The 27,728-nt window shown below is 43.6% G+C and overlaps 1 protein-coding gene across 2 annotated transcripts in view; it reads left to right on the top strand.

Moving 5' to 3' along the window:
* TOX (thymocyte selection associated high mobility group box) overlaps positions 1-27,728 on the top strand; it is a 321,921-nt gene that overhangs the window by 238,178 nt on the left and 56,015 nt on the right. For both annotated transcript variants that reach the window (XM_088469351.1, XM_088469352.1), the window contains exon 4: positions 24,007-24,285. In XM_088469351.1, the coding sequence (XP_088325477.1) occupies positions 24,007-24,285 (279 nt within the window). The remainder of the gene's footprint in view (positions 1-24,006; positions 24,286-27,728) is intronic.

Raw genomic sequence — 27,728 nt, 5'->3', positions numbered from 1 at the left:
AAATTAGGCCAATTTTGGTTCCTCTCCACTTGCTAATCACACATTTTGACAAGTCTGCGTGAGGGGGATCTGCCACAATTAGGAGTCTGGTGGGAACAAGATTGAAGGCTCTTGTGTGACAAAGAAGGCACTCTATGCTGGCTACCACATGGAGTGCTACCATGTTGGCTAGATTTTAGCAAATTGTTTTGTATATTCTTCTCAGGTCATATCTATCTCATTGAATAATGGCTACATTTGGTAGAGACTAATGGGGAAATTTATCAAAGAGATAAAGTGGAGAAAGATAAAGTAACAACCAATCAGCTCCTAAATGTCAGTTTGTAGTTTGTTTAAGTTAATAGCTGATTGGTTGGTACTTTATCTCTCTTCACTTCTACTTGCATCTACTGTAGGAATGTCCTTAGTTCAGGACTTTTGGGATTAGGTGCTAAACTGCATAAGAAGAACAGTGTCTCAGTTCCATCAATGCTGCCGTCTGTATGGACTATATCTGTTGATCATTCTTGATAGTGATTTCTACTTCAGGGTCCATAGGGTATCCACAGGATACCTTGGGGTATAGGTGTGACGTCAGTCATCGGGCACCATAGAGTTAAGCTTTCAGCCTCCCAGGATGCACTAGGGTCCCCCTCCTATACCCCGCCCCCGAGCCAAGGCACCTCTGTTTAGTTTGGTGCCCGGCCGGAGTCGGGTGCACCTGTTGGAGTGGGGGCTAAGAAGAGCCCCTGAAGTTTTCCTGCATGCAGCTGTGGCTGCACATCTGGATGTACAGCATGGACAGTCAGTCCTGACGTCCATGCTGTCTTCCCTACACCCCCGCCGGTACCAGAACGCCGGTACCGATCCGGGGATGCTGGTGAGCATCTGGGGTCACAGCTAGCGGTGAACCCAGATGTTCCGGACCATGGCCGGAATCAAGGGGGACAGCAAGGTAAGCAGCGGGGTCCCGCGGTGGGTCCCCGCTGTTACATGGTCCAGAGTCCCCAGGCAGGGGGCTCCCTGGGGACTGGCTGCAGCGTGGAGCCAGGTAAGAACCTGCGCTTCCATTACCCCCCTGGGACAGTGGACCGCAGCAGAGCGGTAGTGCTGCGGCATCCCGGGGGTTAAATGCATGCCAGGGGAGCGCGCCTTCCCTGTCTGACAGCTGGCACCTCCCCCGCTGCACACAGCCCTCTCTGCACACTGCCGACTGGCCCTGTGGAAGCGCTCCTCCCCCAGGCCAGACTCCTCTCTGCTCCTCGGCGGCCATCTTCCTGAACGCATGGTGAACGCTGCTGGAAGCCTGGATGGAGGCATCGTGGTCTGGGTCCCCCCGCATACCTCTCCTCCGCTGTGGTCAGGTCTGTGTATGCAGCGCTGTGTCCTACCAGACTCTGTGTCTGCGTAGTTGAGTGATCAGCGCTGGTTAGTGCAGGAATTGATTTTCTTTGCATTGTATGTGACTGTGCTAGCTGCCTGTATCTTTTATTCTGACTGTCAGCTTTATTACTGTCCCTGTTCTTTCTGCTAAGCCCTTGCGGTGCGGTGCTGCAGGGAGGTCTCTCGCCTCTTTAAAATACAATTGGTGAGAGGGGTCACATACTTGGTACCATCATGTCTGAAAGTGATTTTCCTCTCCGGCTACAGTGTACTACGTGTAAAGTACCTTTAGCGGAGGGGGAGGGTAGCGCGGAGGGCCTCTGCCGGCAGTGTTTGTCAATGGCGCGGCCTATTACGGTTACAGCACCGGTACAGGAGCCTCCCTGGGCTTGTTTTGCTCAGGCGCTTACAACCTTAGTGGGCCAGTTAGCTCCGCAGCCCGCGTTTACGCAGATGGGTTTGTCCCAGCAGTCAGTGGTGTCGTCACCCATGCAGGGTTTCCAAAGACAATTGGTGGTACCCCGCAGTCTCCCTATTTCCCCTCTTCCGGTTTCTCAAGAGCCGGCGTGGGTTAACTCCCTGACGAGTTCTGTACAGCACTTGTCGGATGTGTTGCAGGGGGAGGCTGTGATGCGGCCAGATAAACGGCCGGTGGCGTCTCTGTCGGCTCCTTATGAGGATGACGAAGGGACGTCTGATGATGGGGAGATTCTGGATCCTTACGATCAGGAACCTCTCCATACTAAGGACACTGACGCTAGGTCCAAGGTGTATATTCCTGGACTTATTCGGGCAGTCCGCACAGCCTTGGTGATTGAGGACGAAGTTCCCCCAGCTGCTAAATCCAAGTATGCCTTTTTTAAGGATGTGAAGGGTGACGCCACAGTCTTTCCTCTTTCGGGTCAGTTAGTGGACCATTTAGAGGAGGCGTGGAAACAGCCCGGCAAGCGATACCAGCCGCAGAGGCGCCTGGCGGTGGCTTATCCGTTCGCGGATAATTATTTTGCTAACTGGGAATCCCCTCCACAGGTGGATTCTCATGTGACACGTCTTGTCCGTAGTGCCACATTGCCGATGCCATCCATGTCCTCTCTTAAGGATGCTACGGACCGCAAGGTGGAGATCTGCCTGAAGTCCGCTTATTCCCTTGCGGGGGGGGGCAGCGCGGCTGGCTATGGCCATTTGCTGGGTTGCCAGAGCGATGGAGCGCTGGGTGGATTCATTGGAGGCGTCCTTTGATTCCGACTGTCCGGCCGAATAAACGGAGTTGATTGGTAATCTCCATGATTCGGCCACTTATATCAATGAGGCGGCCTTAGACATTAGTACCCTGGTGTCTCGAATTTCTTCAGCAGCGGTGGCTGCTCGTCGCACCTTGTGGTTGCGATCCTGGAAGGCGGACGCTGATTCCAAAAAGGGTTTGGAGGCATTGCCCTTTAACGGAGAAGTTCTCTTCGGTCCAGATCTGGACAAGATTGTGGCCACGCTGGCGGCAGCCAAATCGGCATGTCTCCCGTTGGCCGCTGTTCCTTCTGGTTCAGGACCATCGTCCTTTCAGTCTTATAGGGCCCAGGGCAGGCCCAAACCACAGTCTTTTCCCTGACAGGCTGGTCCCAAGAAATCGGTCAAGCCCCGGAAGCAGGCATGGAGTACCAGACGTCCGGCCCATAAGCCTGATGACAAGCCTGCGGCCTGACGGTCCGGCCCTCCCTTTGGGGGATCCCAAAGTGGGAGGCCGCCTGCTGCAGTTCGCCCGGTGTTGGTCGGTCACCACGACAGACACTTGGGTTCTCGAGGTGGTCTCCCACGGGTACGCCCTCTCTTTCCGGCACAGACCCCCGGCTCGATTCTTCAACATGGGTCTACCATCAGACCGGAACAAGGCCACGGAGCTGCGGAAGGTCTTGCACACTATGCTCCAGGATGGAGTTATAGTGCCTGTTCCATTCTCCCAGAGGGGCCAGGGTTTCTATTCCAATCTTTTTTTGGTGCAGAAACCCAATGGGTCGTATCGTCCGATTCTCAACCTCAAAGCTCTCAACAAGTCTTTGCGGGTGCCGAAGTTTTGGATGGAGACCCTACGGTCCATCATTCTGGCGCTGGAACCTGGGGACTACATGGTGTCATTGGACATACAGGACGCTTACCTGCATGTCCCTATTCTTTTGCGCCTTCAACAGTTCCTCAGGTTTGCAATCCGCAGCGACCACTTTCAGTTTTGGGCGTTACCTTTTGGCCTGGCGACAGCACCGCCGGTGTTCACCAAGGTGATGGCGGTCATGGCGGCTTCTCTGCGGCTGCAGGGAGTCCGCATGTTGCCGTACTTGGACGACCTTTTATTAGTGGCAGGATCTCCGGAGCTCCTTCTGCGCCACTTGGACCTGACCATTGCGCTACTGCAACGGCACGGCTGGTTAATAAACTGGCAGAAGTCCACTCTAATCCCGTCTCGGCAGATTCTGCACCTCGGAGCCTTATTGGACTCGGGTCAGCAAAGGATCTTTGTGATGGGGGAAAAGATCTCTCCTTTTCAGTTGAGGGTGCGCAGTTGTCTGCACAGCCGCCGGGTGTCTCTACACTCGGCGATGAGGTTACTGGGCTCCATGGTGTCGGTGTTCGACATGGTGGAATATGCCCAGTTTCACTCCAGACCTCTGCAGCACCTGATCCTGTCCAAGTGGAACGGGCTGCCTCAGTCTCTGAAGTCCCAGACGATAGTGCTCACCCCAGAGGTTCGCCTGTCCCTTGCCTGGTGGTTGCAGACGACCCATCTCAGCAAGTGACGTCCGTTCTGGGTACCAAATTGGGTCCTGTTGACAACGGACGCCAGTCTTCGGGGCTGGGGAGCAGTTTCAGATCCACACTTGTTCCAGGGCAGGTGGACGCCGACAGAAGCGGAGCTTCCAATAAATATCTTGGAACTCCGTGCGGTCTTCAATGCTCTCCAGCAGGCACATCGGGTTCTCCAGGGTCGCCCGGTGCAAGTCCAGTCGGACAACGCTACCGCCGTGGCCTACATAAACAGGCAAGGAGGAACCAGAAGTCGGGTGGCTCTCGTAGAGGTGTCTCGGATCCTGGTATAGGCGGAGCGCAATCTTCCGGCCATATCAGCGGTCTTCATCCCGGGAGTGCTAAATTGGGAGGCGGACTTTCTAAGTCGCCAGGACGTTCATCCGGGGGAATGGTCCCTGCACCCGGACGTTTTTCAACTGCTGGTGGACAGGTGGGGTCTTCCAGAGATCGACCTCATGGCGTCCCGGCACAACAACAATTTGCCGGTGTATGGGTCTCGCACAAGAGATGAAGAGGCGTCTCTGGTGGATGCTCTGTCCGTCCGGTGGACGTTCCGGTTCGCATACCTGTTTCCTCCGGTTTCCCTTCTTCCACGGGTAATCCGGAAATTCAAACAGGAAGGAGGGACGCTCCTGTTGATAGATCCCGCGTGGCCCAGACGGCACTGGTTCTCAGACCTTCAGGGTCTGTCCGTGGACAGTCCTCTGCAGTTGCCGCTACGACCGGACCTTCTTTCGCAGGGTCCTTGTCTTCACCCGGACCTGACTCGGCTGTCTTTGACGGCGTGGCTGTTGAGACAGCCATGTTGAGGTCCAGGGGGTTTTCCAGCTCTGTGGTGCGTACCATGTTACGAGCTCGGAAACCATCTTCCGCGAGGATATACCATCGCGTGTGGCATACGTTCTTCCAATGGTGTCGACCGAGAGGTTATGCACCGCGGGAGTTTCATCTGTCTAGGATACTCGCCTTCCTACAAGCGGGACTAGATCATGGGCTTCGCCTTGCTTCTTTGAAGGTACAGGTTTCGGCCCTGTCTGTCTGGTTTCACCGTAGGATTGCTACAATCCCGGATGTGCGCACCTTTATGCAAGGTGTTCTCCGCATTCAGCCGCCCTTTGCTCCACCTGTGGATCTTAAATGGTTAACAGCTAAGACTGTTTTCCTTCTGGCCATAGCTTTGGCCAGACATGTTTCTGATTTAGGGGCTCTCTCTTGTAGACCCCCTTTCTTGATTTTTCGCACTCGACCTGAATTTCTTCCCAAAGTTGTTTCCCAGTTTCATGTTAACGAGGAAATAGTTGTTCCGGCCTTTAACTCACCTGGTCTTTCAGTGGGTGAGGCCACTTTGGATGTTGTGCGGGCCTTAAGGACTTATGTTGACCGCACTTCTTCATTTAGGAAGTCGGACGCCTTGTTTGTCCTCTATGGCTTCCGTAAAAAGGGTTGGCCTGCTTCAAAGCAAACTTTGGCAGCCTGGATCCGTATGGCTATTTCTGGAGCTTATCTTCATGAAGGTCTGCCGGTTCCTCCTTCTTTGAAGGCTCATTCCACTAGGTCTGTGGGTCCTTCGTGGGCAGCTCGACGTAGTGCCTCTGCAATCCAGATCTGCAAGGCTGCTACGTGGTCCTCTGTCCATACCTTCGTGAGGTATTACAGATTTGACACCTTCGCCTCTCAGGATGCTTCCTTCGGGCGGCGGATTCTCCTTTCAGCACAGGAGCGTCCCCACCCTTAAAGGATACTGCTTTGGGACATCCCCAAGGTATCCTGTGGATACCCTATGGACCCTGAAGTAGAAAATATGAGATATGGTAAGAACTTACCTTTGTTATCTCTATTTCTATGTAGTCCATAGGGTTCCACAGGTCTCCCGCCCTGTCGCACCTGTGCTGCAGATGGGCTTTGTTCTGGTCACCGGTTTTTCCGTCTCCCTCTGGTGAGAGTGTGATTCTTGTGTGTATCCAGATCTTCTTTCTCTCTCTTCCTTCTCCTCCTCAGGCCTATGGCTTGGTAACTAACTAAGGTGCCTTGGCTCGGGGGCGGGGTATAGGAGGGGGACCCTAGTGCATCCTGGGAGGCTGAAAGCTTAACTCTATGGTGCCCGATGACTGATGTCACACCTATACCCCAAGGTATCCTGTGGAACCCTATGGACTTCGTAGAAATAGAGATAACAAAGGTAAGTTCTTACCATATCTCATATTTTTCCTGTTTTATATTATCAATCTGCTGTGTTAACAAAGGTACCAATAGCTAGAAAATGGATTGCCCTTAACATCCCATCTGTTGGTGAATGGGTGGCTTTGGCAAATTAAGCAATTGGACATGAGTGGTAGATATTATATACTGATTGGGTGTGGCATAATGGAATAAATTTGTGTACCTCCCAGAATAGATGGAAACAGTAGCAGCTAAAAAGTAATTTGTTTATATTTCTTTCCTGACTAGTGATTTATTAATGCATATTTGGACCTATTATTAGCAGACTTTGTTCATGTAGTAAATAGACCCATATAGCTCATACTCTAGTCCAGAAGTCTTCAAGGCACCCTAACGGTCCAGTTTATAAGGATATCCAAGGTTGAGCACATATGGTTGAATCAAAAGACTGAGGTACTAATTAAGGGCCTGATTCAGCATGGATTGCTGTTCTGCTTATATGCACGCAACGCAGTTGCTAATATCAGCGGTGATATGTAAATATTTGCATTCGCATTGCGATTGCATCCTGACATAAGGACGCCCACTTCCCCTTACTCACATCCGTATACTTTGGCAACATATAGTAGCGAAGTAATCGGTAACATCGAGTAACATCGGACCCATACGCACAGTTAAGGCAGGTCAGACCTCACCCAGGAATTGCTTACTTCTGCGCACGCTATGAGTCCTCATGCAGCGTCTGGTATCGCAGTGGCTAATTTATGCAGGCCCGTGCAACACTGTCCCAATGCACTGGAATGCCTGCGTTCGCCCGACCACACAACAATCAGCCAATCACATGCGTATAAGCAACTACGTTCCTTGCTGAATCAGGCCCTAAGTCACTTGTGCCAAAGCATGTGTCACAAACCGTGGTCGGATCAAGCGGGGCCTCCGCTACTCACCACTCCGTGCACATCGCCTCTGTCTTTTTAACAGTCCTGCAGCCTCTCGCAGGTCAGTGGCTCAGCCTGGGGTCCAGTGTGCAGTATTACCGCAGGAAACAGGGCCTTCGCTGAAACGCCGGTGGCCGGCATTCTCCATATGTACAAGAGACGGGGCGCTACCATTTTCCCCAGGATAAGCTGATCGGAACACTGCCAATCCAGAGCTCACACCATGTCAGCTGCCTTCTGCATCGAATCCTTGCTGGTCAGGGGGGATAAAAGGAGCAGTCCAGCATGCCAGTCTCAAGATGCCAGTGCCACTGTATTCACAGCCCTTGATGCGTGAGGAGAGAGCGCTCCTATGTCTATCAATTCCTGCTTATGCTCACAGTCCATCGGTCCCAGCCGATACTCATACTGCATTGGTTCTTACCAGCAACCACAGCTCATCAATTCTTACCAGTAACTACAGCTCATCAATTCTTACCAGTAACTGTAGCTCATCAATTCTTACCAGTAACCACAGTTCATCAATTCTTGCCAATAACTGCAGCTCATCGGTTCTTATCAAATAACCACTCATCGGTCCTTGTCAACAACCATCGTTTACCGATAACCACAGCCCATTGCTCCATACCGATTGTCACCACACATTGGTTCTCACCGATAATCATAACTCATCGGTTATTTTTAAAAACTACAACTCATCGATTGTCACCAATAACCACAGACCATTGGTTCCTACCAATAACTATATATGACAAAGTTGTGAAATGAATGGAAAATTGCTATTACATAATTGATACCAACATCATGGTTCATCACAATGAAAACATTTTTGGGATGACTCTAAGTTGGTGGTGCACCCTAAAGGTTTGTGCTAAACACATATAAAAGTACTTTCTGCAAGAAGCAGAGGAAAAGGACAAATATGCCTTTGTAGGGGCACTCTTATGACAGATAATTGTTTATATATGGATGATGATGGAATGATTAGTGTGAAGAAAACTAAACGTTTAATATACACCTTTAAAAGGAAGTTCTCCCCAGAGAGTAATGTGTGGATATAACATAGAAATCTACTAAGGACAGAAAAGAACAATATAAACGTCCTTTGAAGTGTAAATGAGTATTATTATTTATTATTGATAAAAATTCAATGAGTAATCAGCTCCTGTTAAGGGTAATGAATATTCTAATTAAACCTAATTCAATCTACAGGGAGGCACATATGATTACTTCATACAGTACATATCTGGTGAACTATAGTAGTTTTTAATTAGATCTCTGTTGTGATCGACATATACATAAATGATAGTCGGTCAGAAACAATTGTATATTGTAAGAAACCACACTATGATAACTAAGAAAGATGATTTATTAGGATAATCCAGCAGTTTTGAAATCTGTGTCCCCTGTAGATGAGTGAGGGATATATATTGTAATTAAATATCAGTACACATATATAGACATTGCTGATAGTAATAAAGTCTGTGTCCCCATATAACTAAGAGGATTGTGTTTGGGAGGACTTTTATCCCAAGTATGTTAACTCATATTGGTTTTAGCAGATATGCTAGGTAAAGAATAGTACACCTTGGAGTAGTGATAAATGCATATATTAAATTGCCATATAATATCAGCAGTTTGCACTGTGAGAAACAAAGTGATATCCCAAAGCAGAAAATATGTATAAAAAAGAAAAAAAAAAGAAAAAAGGAAAAAAATCCAAACAATAATGGTAAGTACACAATGACAGTGTTACATGTACTGAATAATGACACTGTCTTCAGTGCAATAAAGAAAAATAATAACAGAAAAATTATACTTGTACTTCAGTGCAATAAAAAAAAATAATAACAGAAAAATTATATTTGTACTGAATATCAACCTAAACCATGGACAAATGCAAAATGTTTGTGTACATATGTAATGAGGATGTGCACTGAAAAAACAGGGTTATGTACCACAACACAAGGGTTAATCCTGCACTATGAGAAGCAACAGTGTTACATGTACTGAATAATGACACTGTCTTCAGTGCAATAAAGGAAAATAATAACAGAAAAATTATACTTGTACTGAATATCAACCTAAACCAACCATGGACAAATACAACATATTTGTGTACATATGTAATAAGGATGTGCCCTGAAAAAAACAGGGTTATGTGTCACAACACAAGGGTAAGTCAATGCATAAGGTGCATTACAATATATAAAGAAAAAATCATTGATAATAATTCAAAAAATGTTCATGAACAAAGAGAAGTCCATATCTCCTTGCTGGGGTCCCTGGTGAACACTGGTCATTGTCACATTTGACTGTGCCTCCTGTCCAGATTCAAGGAGCTTCAAGGACAATAAGGTATAAGGGGAGTGGACACCAGCAATGTTGGTCCATATTTCAGGAACTGCATGCCCAAATTATACTTTAATATGCATATGGCAGACCCCACACATGCTCAGAACACCAGTTTCAGGGTCTTTGGAGGGTGGAGCACCATGGTTGTGGCTGCACGACAGACAAAAAATATTGTTTTCTTCCTAAACTTTTATAAATATAAATATGCTGTAAAGGAATGTTTTCTGTACACAGCAGTCTTGGATCACATAAATACACCAATTTAAACCAAATATACTTTCCCTTGTGAGCAATAACAGTAAGAAAGACTAAAAACTTCAAGCTGTTAACTCCTCAAGCCACAGACTGACTTCCAGTGACTGCCCAAACAATAATTACCATGCTGGCTGAGTTAATGTTCTGAGATGTATGACATTCGGCCTGGGAGGCTTTTAAAAACTGACCTTACTGCTACTTCCCATTCATTAAAGTCCAACCTTTGCTCACAGGACACACAGGATAAATGAAGTTTCATACAATCTTTGTTCAGAAGATTCATTGTTTGCTTTACTGTGAATTAGTTGAATATTCTCTATTTATCATGCCAATCATCATCTCTAAATCTAATTTACTTGCCTAATTCACATAGCCAATGTTTATAAATGTTTCTGTCAACATAGCAATTTCAGAGATTAAAAGCACTATTTTTTGGAACCTGGTGTAACAGCATTAAATTCAAAGATGTCCAATTCCTAGTAACAATAAAATGTCTGGCATTAGTTTTTAGAAATGTACTTTCTGTGAAGAATGCTTCTGCATACACAAATCTAATTAGTGTTCCAATTTAAAAGGTTGCAAATGCCTTTCTCTAATGAGCCAATTAAAATGAGAGTCTCTGAGTTTCAAGCTTATGTTGTTGTTTGCTGGTCACTTTTATCAGTACTGTACACGTGAAGCATATTTATTAAGACAGTTTGAGTGAGTGAGTGCCTGCTGCAAGGTGCTTTGATTATGCCATTCAAGCATTTCCATTGGCATATGAAGCAATGGATCAAGTGCACCAACAAGATTGGTACCTTTTGGTGACATATGTGTGAAGCCAAATTGTTCACTGATCTAGTAGTTCAGTGATTTTTCCAAGTGACCATATTGTAGATGCCATAAAATTTCCCACATGATGAATTAATTTGAGTTATTCATTATTTGATATCGCCTTCCTAAGTATATAATTTGATTTCTGCTCATTCCATTAGTAGTTTTAGTGTCTCTTCTCTACAGTTACCTTCCACAACCTTACAAACTGACTTCTCTATAGCATTAACACTACATATATTCTATCATAATAAGGTCAGAGACATGTATTTCACCAATCTATCACTCACTTTTTGTGGCCAATTAAATGTGTATCTTCACAGTATCATTAAAGTTCAGTGCACACATAGCCTACTAACAATGGAGACAGTTATTTTGTGTGTTAATCATGTATTTATGGGCCTATTCATCATTGGAGGCAGAATGGCCACCGATGATTAAATAATGATCTTACTGCGAGGGATACTTAAGTATCCAACTCGCAGCGGGGGAAACTTGACACCAGAGCAATTCATCTTTGCTACGGTGTGGGAACAGCTGCTCCGAAAAGCTGCTGTCCCCTCGGTTAGTATCGCAGCTAAAGAGCTAGCTACGTTACTTACCTTCTCCCGTCTGCCCAGCTAAGCCGCCAGGGAGGTAGTGAGGAGGCGGAGGGATGTGTACGGATCCCACTTCGCATCCCCGGAACACCATCCCATAGGAAGGAGCAGGGATCCGAGAACAAGCGCTGTCTGAAGATGGCGCTTGTTCTCGGAAGCAAGCTCCGACAACTTTCAGTTTTTTTCTGAATATCAGATGGTCAATTTGGGACCCCCGTTGATGAATAGCCCGATAACTAAAAATGCAGAAACTAGAGTTTACGCATTGTTACCGGGCTATTTATCAATGATGAATATGCCCCAATGAGAGTACAGCTAGCCTTAATCCTCAGTGATATCATGGGTTGGGTATGGGATGCACTCAGGATCCCGACAGGATAGAAAACCAACACTTGTCAGTCAGTATTTTAACTCTCCCCCTTTCCCTACCCTAACCTTTCCGCCCCAGTGCCTGAATCTAACCTCCCCCACAGTGCCTAAACCTAACCTCCCCGCACCCTAAACCTATCCCTCCCCCTTAATGCCCAATCCTAAGCCTCCCCCTAGGGCCTAACCCCCTAATGCTAACCCTACCTCTAACTCTGCTACTTACCTTCGGAATTCCGGCGGCCGGGAAGCTGACGCCGGGATTCTGACAGTTGTTGGGATTCCGCTACCAGCATTCTGAGTGCCTGAATTCCCACGGTTGGGATTATGACTGCATCCCGATATCACTAAGTCCTAGTGTATTGATATGGTGAATATTGGTTAAGTCCAAAGCTTTCCCTCCACATTTTGCAGTTGACAGGGAAACTTTAAATAATTTTTCACTCTTTGCATTATATAATGTCTAGTGTTTCCACTGAACATCAATAGAACACCAATAACCAGAGTTATTTTTCCCATCTGGTGTCAGAGCCATTCATGTATAGAGCCAGCTGATTCATCATAGTCTTGTTTGGAGAAAAACTGCATAATTATTATGTGTATTAACATGCACACATTCTCACCTGATTATAAACACTGCACAAAACTGATGTGAATGACATTTCCTCAGTGACAAAACACATCTTTATCCTACTGATTGAGGTGGTAACTAATAACAATAATTCTACCATTGTATATCTTTTTTTTTTCTCTTTAATATGATGCTGAACATTATACCTATAATTCAGATCTAGGAGTCCAGACAAAAATATGTTCCATCTGCAGCCATATTTTGTCATAATGTGGCTCACTTATTATACTTGTGAATAGTCTACCTATTTATTATTTATTTTTCCTGTTACTTTGATGAATTCTTTGGAATATTACTATGAAATAAATAAAAGTATATGAAGGTATCTTAGTGAAGAAAGAAACAAAACTGTTGCTGCAAGCAATGAAAACACATTGGGGTTAATGCTGAATTCAATGCAACTCAACTTAGTGGATGTATTGTGCATATTGCCACAGTGCGATTGCTCCGGAGCCAAGCATACATAGCTATAGGCAATGCTGAGACGTACAGAACTCGCCGAAGTCGCATCCCCATTTGTGGTTGAAGGTCCGTAGCTGGTTGGAATTGGCTAATTTCAGTAGAGAGTAGGGATGCCACCTATCTGGTATTACTCCAGACAGTCTGGAATTCAGGACATCTGTCAGCAATCCCACAAGCTCAGCTCCTGCCTTCTTTTGCTGCTATGTGCTCCTCCCAGCTGCGTGTAGTCTGCAGCTACCTAGGGATCTAGGGATCCTGGAAAGAAAATGTCCTGAAATTTGACAAATAAAATGGTTGTAAGTTTTGTAACCCTCTATAAATATGCCTGTTTTCAGATGGATCTCTTCCACCAAGGTCAGAACTGATACAAGTGCACATGGATATTTATAGCTATGAAACCAAGCCTGCCAATAGAGAGGGCTCAGCCATAAAGATGCATACTACTCACCATGCGGGCAATTATCCGCATTCAGGGTCTCATTCAGACCCGCCCGCAAGCGCCGATGCGCTCGCAAGCGGGTCAATGTAGAGGCCCTGCGCACGCGCAGCGGCTGCACTGCGCGTGCGCAAGCCCCGGAGCGAGTGAGAAATTCTCTCGCTCTGGGGCTTACTACAAAAGGGGTGGCTGTCGATGGTGATTGACAGCTCGCACCGTTTTGTAGGCGGGGCGGGGGGTGGCTTGCCAAACGGAGGCGTTCCCAACGGATCTAGTAGATCCGAAAGCTCCTCGGGGCTTGCGGGTCTCGTCGCAAGCCCCGATGGTCGCGACCATCAACCTGGCCGCTCGCTAAAGCTGTGGGTGGTCACCCACAGCCTAGCGAGCGGCCAGGAGGCCGGGCCGAAAAATAGATGTGGTCGCCCTCATTCAGAGCGAGCGCTCGCATTTTGCGAGCACCTCTGAATGAGGTCTTCAGTTCCATACCTGCAATGTCTTCAATTCTGCACTGGCCAGTATAAACATAAACATGCATTCGTATAAAATAGGAAAATAATTTCCTGAACTGAGGTAATGGTTATGTTACCGCTATCTAGAAAATGGTTATTTGGCATCAATATATTTGCAGTAACATACTATAGTTATTTAATTATTACCATTAATAATAATAACATATATAGTTTATTATTACAGATAATAAAAATATTAACTATCAAATAAATGTTGCTTTTATCAAGTATATATAAAATTAGCGCAACTTCGGATTTATCTAAGTGGCTATCCAAAACATGTGAGAGCCGGATAGCCAATAAGATGTCATTTTGAAGTCTGCACAGAAATGAGTAATACTGAACCGCTCATCCCTGTGTTCCTTATATCACATAATCCATGTATTTTACTCCCCTGCACATATTTCTGTATGTCATTGATTACCTTTTTTCCTGGTGGTCTATATGAGGAAGACATGTTTTTTTCATTAAGTTCCAGCAATGCTGCTAAACATGACTTTCTGTCTATATTAATATAGGGGAAGCATATTACATATTCAGGTCCTACTCTTTTAAATTGCCTGCAGATGAGTTACAGACAATACAGCAGTGACCAGGTCACTTTTTTACTAGCTGTTGAAACGTATCTTTGTCTACATCTTACATACCACACATTACCCACTTTTAACATAATCCACAAGAATAACAACGGGTAATCATGTTAGAGCTCAGTTGTGCTTGCCATAAAGCATACGTGATCTGCACAGTTCATAAACTCTAACACTATGAAAATCAATCAGCTAATTCTAGTATCACACTCAGCAAACTGTTTGCTGCTCTTTCTCCTGACAAATAAAATTAGTGCGTGAGAAGCAGGAGAGAGCATAATTAATAGATCAACTTGTTATTTAGCTACATGAGGTAAAATTAGTTCCTTCAAATGCTAATTGCTTGATGAAAGGAGCTAAATTAGTGGACACTGCAACAGTTATCAGAAAAAATATAAACAAAGCTCCTGTATAAATTTATTAGGTAAATATCCAGATTCCTTGGGTAAAACTATCTTCTATTCTCAGGAGAAGGTTTTAATTATGACAACCTTTAATCTCTAAACAGCATGTATTCTGGATAAAATCCCATTTCTTCAGTCAGCCTGAAGTTCATAGTTTTAAGCTAAAGTTTTATAAGAAGCAAAGAGCTCTTTTAACAACGACATTTTTCTAATTTCATGGTTCACCGATCAGTCAGTAAAGATTTAAATAATTCAGAAAGAAAGCCTATTCTGTTTCTTTTTTAGAACTGTAAATCAAGGAAATTGTTTGACGTTTAATGTTTTAACCCTTTTAACAACTGTTCATGTTGGTTTAAGGAGAATGTTATTATAATGAAGGTGAATAGCAGTCAAGGACTTTTCTGATTAGATTTTAGACCTTTAGCCTTTCATATAAAACATGAAAGCATAAAAGGCACTGTAAGGAAAAATGACATTGTATTCTGTTTTATTTGTATTTAAGGGTATAGAAAGAGATGTGTGCTACAGTAACTTCAGAACGTATGATATGAACTTCTTCAGCAAATTTACTTTATAAAATCAAAAGTACCATAATCAGGTTATATCACTGTTTATAAAATGTTGGAAGTAATGTAATTCATATATGAATATCACGTCAGTAAGTTTGCAACATAATGCCTATGATAGAAAATGAAAATCAGTAAAGCAGTTGTAGAATTGCACAGTCTGGTATGAGGTACTGAGCTGTGAGGTACAGATATTGAAAGGTTTTTGGTCAAATCCACTATTGGACAAAGCTCCGGAGCAGACAAAGCAGCAGATTCCACAGGAGGCCTGGCTGGCGAGTGACTGGGTTTCATGAGGTCTACATTGCAGAGACGTTAGAACAAATGCCCCACCATATAAAGTAGCTTGAGCATAGTTGGAGGAATAGCTAAGGTCAGGGCCGGTAGCTGGAAAATTTAGTCAGTATGAAAAGCCTAATCGTAAACCAGAGTCAAACAGTAAGAAGCATCACATTATAGAATAAAATCTATAATTGGACAGTTAGCATGCCACATGCTAAATGTATAAGGGTCTAAACAGAAAAGACAGTGTACAAGTTAATGTGTGGGATCAAATGCCTTTGATGTACTGACCTCTTTGGTTGGGAGGACACTTCAACAGATAAGATCTTCACAATTTTTTCCTGTCACTGGCATGACAGCCAGTACAACAATTGAGTGGATGTAGAACTCGGCCTGTAGATAGGAGATGCAGTAACACGTGCTTACAAACAAGCAGGTCTTAGCGAGCTGATGGCGAACCACAGGAGTGATCCCTTTGTATTACAATTCTCACAATCTATATGTGAATCACACCTACTTGAATAATACAGCATTGCACTCAACATCCTTTAAAAGTACATTATTTTTTATACATTTCAAAGCATTTCCCTCAAAGCAAGTAATTCCTGCACTGGAGTCCAGTCTTATCATAGTTTAACTGTGGCATGATCTTTTTTAATAGCCTTGGGTACAGTACTCAACAATGTTCAGTGTCAAGCGATGACAGACAGGGGTAAATGAATGGGCTTCAAAGATTCCTCATTGTCTCTTGCTCTTGCTGAAACTGGCATTTATCCAGGTCTTGCCTGCTAACACCATAGAAAGTAGCAGCTGGTGAGTAACATTAGCAAACAGGGCCCGGGGGCTACCCATGTTCTTCCTCTCTGTTCACCAACTGCTATTCAGTGAAACAGCTGGATCAAAAAAGATTCAGTCAAGATGTAGTTAGAGCTTATGTGTACAACTGTTCTGATATAGATTGCCTGCTACAGGCACAGATAATGATAGCTGTGCAAGCAAACTTACTTGGCTGGGAGTAAAACTGGTATATTTATTTTTGTACAGTTCTCCAGTGCTGTGAATTTACAGGCTGGTAAACCCAGTTGGTAATGGCACAAAGAGAGTGAAATCATTTACTTAAGATCCCAATATGATTTAGCAGTCAGTCAGAGTATATAAATAAATACTGTAGTGTGTATGTATATATATATATAATATTAATATATCTATATATATCTATATCTATATATATATATATATATATATATATATACAAGAGCAGTGCAAACAGGCAGCGGCGCTCGGAGATTTGATACACGGGTGTTATATCATGTGTATTTATTAAACATTTTTACGTGTATCAAATCTCCGAGTGCCGCTGCTTGATGGTACTGTTCATGTATTTGATATCCATCCAGAGGGCACCGGAATTGCTGAAGTCCATCGGGTGAGTGCCGGTCCGTGCAGGACTAATATATATATATATATATATATATATATATATATATATATATATATATGGAGAGAGAGAGGCATCGGTAGTTGTTAAACTTAGTAGTGGCTGCTGGTGATGGGTACTGTGATGTCGCCTGCAGAAAAAGTGTTTACAAGCTTTCATATGGCGAAACATAACTCCACAATTATTTATGCATACACTGCAATTAAATTATACAATATTTTTCCATTGCTGTGAATCCTGTTATTGGAGTACAGTCATCCTTAATATAACAGCAAATGTAATAGTAGCATAATTTCCAAAATTGTAAAACTGTGTCCAGGGATCCTTTGCAGCTACATGGGTGCTAATCTAAGCATGGCGCGCTCGATACTGTCTTGTTGGACTTAAAAACACAAATCGCAATCATACACTTTTACTGAAGTTGGTTTTGTATTTTTTATTTTTACTACGGTACTTTAGAAAAGGAGAACTAAAGATCACAGAATAACCATAAAACAAGAACTGCATTCAGCACACACAAGAAAGGGAATTCTATTGTGCAGTTTCTTAGTGTTGAAAAATTGGGATATTTTCAGTGACAAATCTTTTAATACTGGGTCTGTTTCTGGAAATTAAGGACAGTTGTCGATTATGTAATAATCACAAGGACTACTAGACTGTTCTAAATGAGAAAGTGTATTGCAACAGCTGTGTATCCTTACATATTAGAGAAACATTCTCGACATAATATATGCTATCATTTTACAGTATTAAATATGGTTTTCATTTTGATCCTTTTTGAATGGAATGTATTGCTTTAATTAAAATAATAACTCATTCGCTTTACTAAATGCTCTGTATTCACATTACACAGTAAATAAGTACCGCATTTCATTGTTCAGAAATAATTTATTGTAATAGTATTCATTATAATAGTATTAAATGGTTAGAAAGAATAGGAAGACTTGTATATATTAAAATGTAAATAATATGAATTAAGATTACAATGAATTCAGAAATAATTTAGAGAATGGTCTGTTGTTGCAGCAGCAAGAATGGGGCTTGTTTTAGTAGATGGAATTGGAGTGACCCTAAATTAGAGTTTGGACACATTCCAGGTAGTGTGTATAAAATAGATGAGCTTGTGTAGTACATATAAGATAGAGCACTTGTGTTCTAGAGGCCAAGTATTTAGTGAAGTTGCCAAATAAAATCCTGAGAGTTCCAGCAACGTGACATAATTACTTACTGTAATTAATAAGGTTGAAAAATAAATTCTAATTGTGTTGACCCAGAAGTGAAAACAAGACCCCAGTTACAAATTGAAATCAAAGGGGGGAAAAATCCTTTTGGACACCATAAATGGTAATTAGACTTTCTGTATCAATCATAGCCATAATGTCCTCTATTAAATTATAATTACAAATTCCAAGGGAATGGGTACAGGATGCTGGCGTTCAGGATGCTGGCATTCGGGATCCTGGCGGTCAGAATCCCGATGCCGGTATCCCGACAGAGTTAGAATACCAACACATTGTTGGTCGGTATCCTGCCCTCCACCTCTCCTTCCTCGGTGCCTGAACCTAACCTCCCCCCTAGTGCCTAAACCTAACCTCCCCCCTAGTGCCTAAACCTAACCCTCCCCCCTTAAAAACCTCCCCTTAGTACCTAACCCCCAACCCTAAGCCCGCTACTTACTTTTGGGATTCTGGCAGTCGGGATACCGCAAGTGTGGCCAGTTCATGAAGAGGGCATAATCAGCACTTAACCAGCTATATTATATGTCATACAAAGTATAGTGTATGTAATAATTCTGACATAAACAGGACCAGCAATCATAGTATGCCATTATATGTGGAAGTACGGGCATCCTGCATGAGGTAAATGTTATTATTTCAGATGTGGGCTCCATTCCAGATCATTTGAGCAAGTTAGTGAATCTGGTGAAGCAGCAAAAGAACCTTGCACTGCCCTGGATATATATGTACATATTGGTCTCCTTATGTACTGGATAGTGTATTATTATACAGTATTAATAATTGACCCTATAGATGGTCTATATCAGTGCCCTTCTGCTCCATGGGAGGTTTCTGTCCTCCCTCCTCCCTGAGCTTGCCTTACAGTGCATGATTTCCAGATCTTCTAGTCGGTGGTGCACATGTATATTCATTACTGGCTTACACATTTTAAAAGATCAACATGTGGTGCTAATTATTTAATTTGTGACACTGAGGGGATCTTAAAAACATGCAACATTAGTATTATATGTTATTTATATTGTGGTCATCATGGTGTGGCCTGGAAAGGGGGGGGTTTCCAGGCATTTGATGTGTGAGTTGCATAGTTATTACATACCACAGCCTAGGTGCATATCGCTGCTCTTTAGTTACTATCCTGTATTGTGGTAATAAACATACATAGCTTAGGGTTATCAGCAAATATAGAATGTATACATTGTAGGCCATACACAAGGTCATTAAAATGTGCATGTCCTAATATTGATGCCTGTGTTACACCACTAATATCCCAGTCTTAATATATCTTACTTTTTTCCTCTTTGCCTTATATCCTTCCACTGGTTCTCTGCCCATATATGTCCTTTTATGCAAACCTTCTACTCTCATCTTATGTACCAAGCTGCCATATGCCTTAGCATTGAATGTTTCAATACTACCAAGATTTGAAGTTTGAAGCTAATGACCTCATGAAATCTAATCATAACTGGTCTTTCATGGAACAATGCTTCGATTGTGTATTAGAACGAGCTCCAGTACATTTGCACCCTCCCCCATTGAGGTGCACCCATTCCCTTCTGTAGAGTCTACAGCACAGTTCTCTAAAAGTCTAAAGCCAATTATTAACCCCCCTAACTCCAACTGTCTTGCTAGCACGTCACTGATAGTATCTTAGGATGGGTACACATCTGCACGATATGGGCCCGATTTGGGCAAATGGGAATGACAAATCGGCCATATCGTGCAGTGTGTATGCCCGACTGTGCGCTCCTGCGGGTCGCATGTCATGTGCAGTACGGCCAATCACGCTATGTTGCATGTGAAGCTGTACGTATTAATGAAGGGTAGAACAGTGATCTTTCCATCGTTTTTAAATCTTTTAAGTGTGTACAAGCAATCTCCTTTGGAGTGGGGCAAAGGGAAATCGCCCCCTCCATCGGCACAATTGCCGGTCGTACAAGTGTGTAGCCGGCCTTATTCACAGTAGTTAAACATACATTAATTTAAATCTAAGGGCAAATTTAAAATAATCCTGTGAAATGTGTGCATTATTTAGAGTTGTCAGCAAATGTGAGATGTCACCAACTCTGCATAGGTAGCAAATCCATTTCTCTCCCCACTGAAGTAACAGGAGCAGATGTAAGAGGAGGTGTGGCTTCATTGTGAAAATAGGCAAAAACGCAGTACACAACTCATATACATTACAATTACTGGCCAGAAAGTGTTGATTATACGTACCCAAGTCACATGGAGCATGCTAACGCAGTACACTACTCATATACATTACAGTTACTGGCCAGAAAGAGTAGATTATACGTACCCAAGTCACATGGAGCACGCTAACGCAGTACACTACTCATATACATTACAGTTACTGGCCAGAAAGAGTAGATTATACGTACCCAAGTCACATGGAGCACGCTAACGCAGTACACAGCTCATATACGGTACATTACAGTTACTGGCCAGAAAGAGTAGATTATACGTACCCAAGTCACATGGAGCATGCTAACGCAGTACACAACTCATACACATTACAGTTACTGGCCAGAAAGTGTAGTTTATACGTACCCAAGTCACATGGAGCACGCTAAAAGTCAATCAGAAAAGACACCAAAATATTAATAGATATGGAAACTGCCTGAAAAAAATATATAGTTTTAATATAATAATAAAGAAGTAGTACAAATTGTAGCTGTATACTGCTAAGTGTTTTTATTTTATTATTTGTTTTCACTTTTGAATGCAATTTTCATTCACCGAACTTCAATGTTTTGGACATCCAAATTTAGGAATTTCAATGCCAAATGAGTCTGCCTGGCAGAGCAATGAATATCTAAGTATATACAAATACTAGCTTGGAGGTTGTACTTTAAGTTTACAACTTAAATACCTGAGATCATTTATGAGGATCATCCACAGAGTTCTAACTGTGTTATTGGTACAATATATACTAAGACTGCTGGGTCTTCTCCTTCCCTTCATAAGGGATGTAGTAATGAGAGGTCTCAATACCGATACCCAAATCCCGACAAGGGACTTAAGATAGGCATTGAAATACCAACGCCTACCTTAATTCCCGATGCTGGAACGCCGAAGGACCAAACGAGGCAAGTCCAGGGTGCCCTTAGTATTAGCCACGGGGGGGAGGGTTAGGTTTAGGGAGCCTAGCGGGGTTAGGGTTAGGTTTTGGGGGGGTTAGGTGCCCCTAGAGGGGGGGTTAGGCACCCCCAGGGGGAGGTTAGTGTTGGGCACCCCCCTGGGAGGGTTAGGTTTAGGGTGCAGTAAGTGGGGATTTGGGTTATGCGCCTCCGGGGGGAAGATTAGGGTTAGTCACTAGGGGGGAGGTTAGGGTTAGGTCTTCTCCCTTCGGGCTGCCGGCATCGCCGGGACTTCATACCCATTCCATTCATAAAACTAACTAATTTTTAATGTTATTAAGTTAAGACCAGAAGTAACCTCCCTGTAACCATTTTCTTATACCTGTCCCTACTACCTATTGCAGAATCCTGCTCTTCCATGTCTCCAACAACTTCTGTTGTGCGCCCAAGTAGTGCCTATTTAAGGGGCTAAGTAATAGGTTCGAAGATAGTGGACCCAACGTAATGTCAGTGAGTTTCATGCTAAATTTGAAGTGCCAGTCAGTTATAAGGTTTTTTAGATGTTTTTTGATGGTTCTGTTACCTCGACCCTAGTACATTAACGCCCCCAGATTTATCAGACTGTACTCCATGTAGTGAGGCTTTCAAGTATTGCCAATTGATCATTTCGATCCAGAATCTGGGCTTGTAGAGGAGCAAAACTCATTAAGGTGATCAATCAGCTTCTACCTGTAATTTTATAGAATGTACTTGACAGTGCTCGAAGTGGGAATTTAGAGTTGGGAGTATGGAGATTTGAATCCAGACCCCCCAACTCTCACTCCAGTGGCTGTCCTGCACTGGATGACACCTGGTGCAGTCACCATAGAATAGTGAGCGCGGCTATCCTTTTAGCCCCTGCTTTTATCTCAGCCACTGCACCTTTCACTTACTACACTTGTACCTGCCTGCTTCCCCCTCTCTCAACCCCTCTACACCACTAACTGTCTATTCATCTCTCTCATCCCCTGCCCCTCTCATTAACATATTCCCTCCTACACCCTCCCCTCTTACCTCTAGCTACACTGCAGCTGGAACAGAGCTGGGGCCTGGAGCATTGGGTCCATGCTGAAATGCAGTTTAATGTCCACACTGGCTGACAGCCAATCCCGGCTCGCGGACCAGCTCACCGGCCAGCCGGATCTGTGAGCCAATGAGAAGCTGCCACTTGGCAGCTTCTCATTGGGTAGCGCTCTGTGAGCCGTGATTGGCTGACTGTCAGTGCCGCTACTTACTAGTGCAGCGCAGCCGTTACCCGAGGCTCCTGGCTCCATGCCAGAGCCATCGCCGATAGAGGGATGTGTCCCCAGCGGGACACATCTCCACACTTTGCTGTTCCAGCGCTGGGATCCCATACTAGATCCCAGTGCTGGTACACCTTCTGCCGCAAAAAGGAAGAGGCGGTGGGAAGTGGCGGTATGTCATACCGCCGTATACCGCTCCACTTCGACCACTGGTACTTGATAAATGATAGCTAGAGGCTTATTGTTTGTCCACCTCTCCTCTCTTTAGAAGGTTTGACACATCTCCCCCTTTATAATGTGTTTATATGTCACTGCCTATACTGATTTAATGTTAAGTGCAATATGTCTTCCAGCTATCATTCTAACTCCTTGCTACATGCTCCTTCGTCCCCATCTGTGTCAACCCAGTTTATCTTCCCCCACCTTTTTAGAATGTAAGCTCTCACGAGCAGGGCCATCTACCCTCTTGTGCTTCTCCTTACTATAGTGTCATTTACTTCTTTCTCACCACAAGGGCACCTAACACTTGGTTGCTTATGCTCTGTTGCTTATCTGTGTGATATGGTCGCTAATGTAGCAATATATATTATCCATGTCCTGTATTGTATTGTTCTGTAAGTCACTTGTATACAATTTGTTTTTGTACTTTGTAAGGCGCTGCGGAACACTTGTGGCGCCATATAAATAAATGATAATAATAATAATAATATGTATTTGAATTCCTTTTAACACAATAAAACAAGTATTTAGGTAGTGAACATTTGCTAGGTATCTAATTTCAAAAAGTGGTAATGATAAAAAAATTGGACATTAAGGGCGTGATTCAGTGTATGCAATGGCGATTACAGACGGAGATCGAGCGATTGTTTTCCAATGCACATGCACAGCAATTGCGTTGTGATTATGGATGCACAGAGGCAAAGTTAATGACAGGCTGTCAGCGTTTGGGGGGAGTGACAGGGGGTGGTCGCAAGAACGCAGGCGTGTCTGTTTGCTTGAACGTCATGGGTGTGCGTAAATTCGCCAATGCAATTGCATATGCAGCATGAGAGCTCACTGCGTGCAAGGAGACTTGCAGTGTCCGTGGCTGGTCAGACTTGCCGTACGTGCTGCGTGACTGCCCGATGTGCGTTGATGGTACCAATGATTGCGCAGAAGAGCGACATTAGACGGATATGAGAAAGCAGTGGTGGGCGTCTTTATGCTGGCTGAGCTTTGTCAGGCATTAATATATTTCCGCAGCTGCGTTCCGTGCGAAATCACAGCTGCGATCACATTAGCTTCCGCTACTGGGTCAGGTACTTAGTCAAAAGAGCAGCCATTTTAGTGCACAGGTTTCAGTGCCTCAATTTAACTCATAAATGTTTTGTTGCATGACTGAATTTAAAAATAAAAATGTATACTTAGTTAATTGGATTACTTTCTGGTAATGTTATTCTCCTTTGATAGTTGCAGGATCTGCAGAATTCGGAGAGGACTCAATACTCCTCGCATGCGCAAATGGCAGCTATGAGAGCAAGAGTACAGCCTCAGGATCTCAGACAGACAGCTATGATGCAACACGGTCAGCTGACTACAATCAACCAGTCGCAACTCAGCGCCCAGCTTGGTTTGAATATTGGAGGAAATACTGTCGCACATAATTCCCCATCTCCACCTGGAAGTAAATCTGCCACACCTTCACCATCTAGCTCAGTGCATGAAGATGAAGTGGACGATACAGCAAAGGTATAGAAAACACTCAAAACAGATAGTGTTGATTTGTGTTGACGAGATATCACAAATGAGTACATGTGTATCCCCAATACTTATACCAATATAGTGAGCTGAACAGAATATTTAATTGAGTTTTGTGACAAAATGTACTAATACGGAGAGACTGGGCTTAAAATGTAATAAAATGGTAACTTTCATTTTCTTAATTAGCAACTAGACATAACAACCTAATTGGATAAAATGTATAGATAAAACTACACACATATGCATGCAGATAATGCAGCGGATAAATGTACTTAAACGGAAATAGCTAAAAGTGGAAAAGCCAATAGTTATAACATAAATTACATTAAGGAACTGTTGCATGTTTTATAATTAGGAGCTGTCATTAACCATAATATCTCTGTGTTCTATGAGTTACATATTGTATATCTGCTTGCCTGTCTTATTAATACTAGTTGTGCCATTAATGAAGAGTTCAGTGATGGCACACTCTTAGGGGTATATTTACTAAAGTGAGAGTTTTTAGTGGAGTTGTTGCCCATAGCAAACAATCAGTTTCTACTTATCATTTATCTAGCACCTTCTAGTTAAAATCTGATTGGTTGCTATGGACAACATCTTCACTTCTAAAAACTCTCACTTTAGTAAATATACCCCATATACTAAATTAAAGAAAACACATTATATTGTCCAATCTCTAAAATAACAGCAATACTAGGACAGAGTGGCTTGATGTATCACATTAAAGATCACCAAAAAGAATACCAAATTTCAGTGAAATTGTTGTCATTTTACTAAAACTAATATATATTTATTTGTACATTCTTATTAAAATAGCTTAAGCTTCTAGAAACCACTTATAAGACCTATCGGAAATAGGAAACGCACTTACACTGGAAAAATAAAACCATATCACCCTTAATCTAGACCAGAGTTGCCGACTCCTACCTCCCTCCTCCCGGGAGGGAGCTGTTGGGTGTCCTCAGCAGAGGGGGCGTGTCACTTCAAAAGGGGGCGTGGCACAGAACATGATGCTTCAACGTGGGTGTGACAGTGCGATCGTGTCATTGTTGCCCCGCCATCTTCACAATGCCGAGATTAATGGCATTGTGAAGCAGGGGACGGGACCACAATGACGAGAGTCAGCGTGAATCGCGTCACCGCCCCCCCGCTGCCGGGGATCATACTGTATTCGCAGGGGGGCCAGATGGATTGCCGGGGACTGGGAGGTTTACCTGCCTTTCCGGGGGGCCAGGAGCGGCACCCGATTTTCAGGAGGCTCCTGGCCGAATCGGGAGGGTAGGCAAGTATGATCTAGACCATTGAATTCCCTCTAGACATAATCTTGAAACTTCCAGAGGGCTTCACCAAGGCAGAACCTTTAGAACCTATAGTGTTCTGTATGTACTCCACTACTGCCAGTTGAAAGCTCTCTGGATTCCCTTGATGGAACAGTGAAAAATGTATTGTTGTTTATGGGTGTGCGGTGGTTCTGAATATTCTGTTTCTGTTCCCCAAATAATGTGTTCAATGACCTGGGGGCATTTCCAATTATCCACGAGTGGTCGTCGCTGACCAATCCATTTTGCGGGCAATACCCTGCACATTAATTTCCAGAGAGTGCACTTTTCCTGGCATCCTCAGGAGCTGCGAGGAAAGTCAAAGTAAAAATGCACCTCTAGTAATTAATGCTCAGGGAAACCTATTAGATTCCACATTTTATTTGTAATCATTGGGTTACTGCATGTTATCAGAGGTTTTACATTGTGGGGAAAAGGCTAAATAATTAAATAGCTCGGGGCGTTAAACCCAGAGCTATCCCCGCGCTGTAAAACTCACGGCTAATTCAATATGTCCCTTAGTGTATCTACCAACATACTGGAAGTTACACATCCATCGAAGAACATATATTACTAAGGTGGACTCACATTTGACGAAGTCATATAAGGGATATTTGGTGTTGTATTGTCATATGCTATGCAGACAAATTATTCTGTTATCATCAATTTCAGACTTTTACTGGCTTATTGCATGTATCCCTTAATGGACTTAAAAGCAGGAAATTAGCTGTGCACAGGGAAAAAAATCCATGTCAAAATGTTGCGTGCTTTTTTTTGGTGTGGTCAGAGATGAACTTCACTACATACCCTCTCCCTAACCATATACAGTACATACTTACCTCTGACAAAGCTAATGATCCTTCATTACAATAATGAAACATCTTTAGCACATGGCATTCTAAGGCAGTCCATATCAATGGAGCACATTCATTTGAGACAAGGGGTAAATTTACTACAGTGAGAGTTTTTAGAAGTGAGTTTTAGAAGAGATGTTACCCATAGCAACCAATCAGATTCTAGCTATTATCTTCTAAAAGCTCCTAGTGAAATGTTAAGTAGAATCTGATTGGTTGCTATGGGCAACATCTCTTCTAAAACTCACTTCTAAAAACTCTAACTTTAGTAAATTTACCCCAAAATGTCACATGGTATTTCTACTCTTAACTGCATCACATCATATGCCAAATGAAATGGGCTTTTTCTATGGGGGGTAGGGGGGGGTTCTGCCTCAGTACTGCACACCTATTCTTGACTAACTGGATCACAACTTTTCAGACCAACTGGATCATGTGTAGCTTATTAGTGGAAGTCAAAATGACAGTTGTAGTAGATTGGCTGGTTGAGAAACCATTCTACTATGGGAGAGATGTACTAAGCTTTGAAGAGAAATCCTGTGGAGTGAGATAAAGTACCAACCAATCAGCTCCTAACTGTCATTTTATGGGCTGTGTTTGAAAAATGACAGGAGCTGAATGGTTGGTACTTTATGTCTCTCCACTTTATCTCTCTCCAGGGCTTAGTACATCTCTCTCTAGGACAGGGATGGGGAATCTCATTTGGTCTGGCCCTCTGAGCTTTTTCCTGCTAGCCTCATCTGGCTAGCAGGGTGCCTAGAATGGCATCCTGCAGCCATAATCTATGCAGCAGTGCCGCCTGGAGTGTCCTTAGGACGCTTCAGACAGTCACACCACTGCCCTTACAGCTCCCTGGAGCATTGCTGTAATCACTAGCGATTTTGACCCCGCCCCTTGTGATGCCAGATGAAGGGGGCGTGGCCTGCACCAGGCCCACAGACAATCATATATATAATATATATATATCAAAATGGTCCTCAGCAGAAAAAAGGTTCCCCACCCCTGCTCTAGGGCTTAGTACGTCTATCCCACTCAGAGAAGAATGATCAATATATTCTTGCGCAAACTGACTGCATGTAACTTTAACAAATATATAGGTTACCAAGTCAAAATCATGCTAGAGCCTGTAATGAAGACACAGTATAATGTGAAACCGACTAGAAATTAAATAGACTGAAAACAAACTGTATTCACAGCATTTTAACTCAATTAATCCTACCGGTTGAGGAAACAAGCCAATATTTCTTCACCTTAGCTA

Source organism: Taudactylus pleione, unplaced genomic scaffold (assembly GCF_031769625.1).
Source record: "Taudactylus pleione unplaced genomic scaffold, aTauple2 ptg000090l, whole genome shotgun sequence".
NCBI lineage: Eukaryota > Metazoa > Chordata > Amphibia > Anura > Myobatrachidae > Taudactylus > Taudactylus pleione.
The sequence above is the reverse complement of the archived record's forward strand: the minus strand, read 5'-3'. Positions and strand labels throughout refer to the sequence as shown.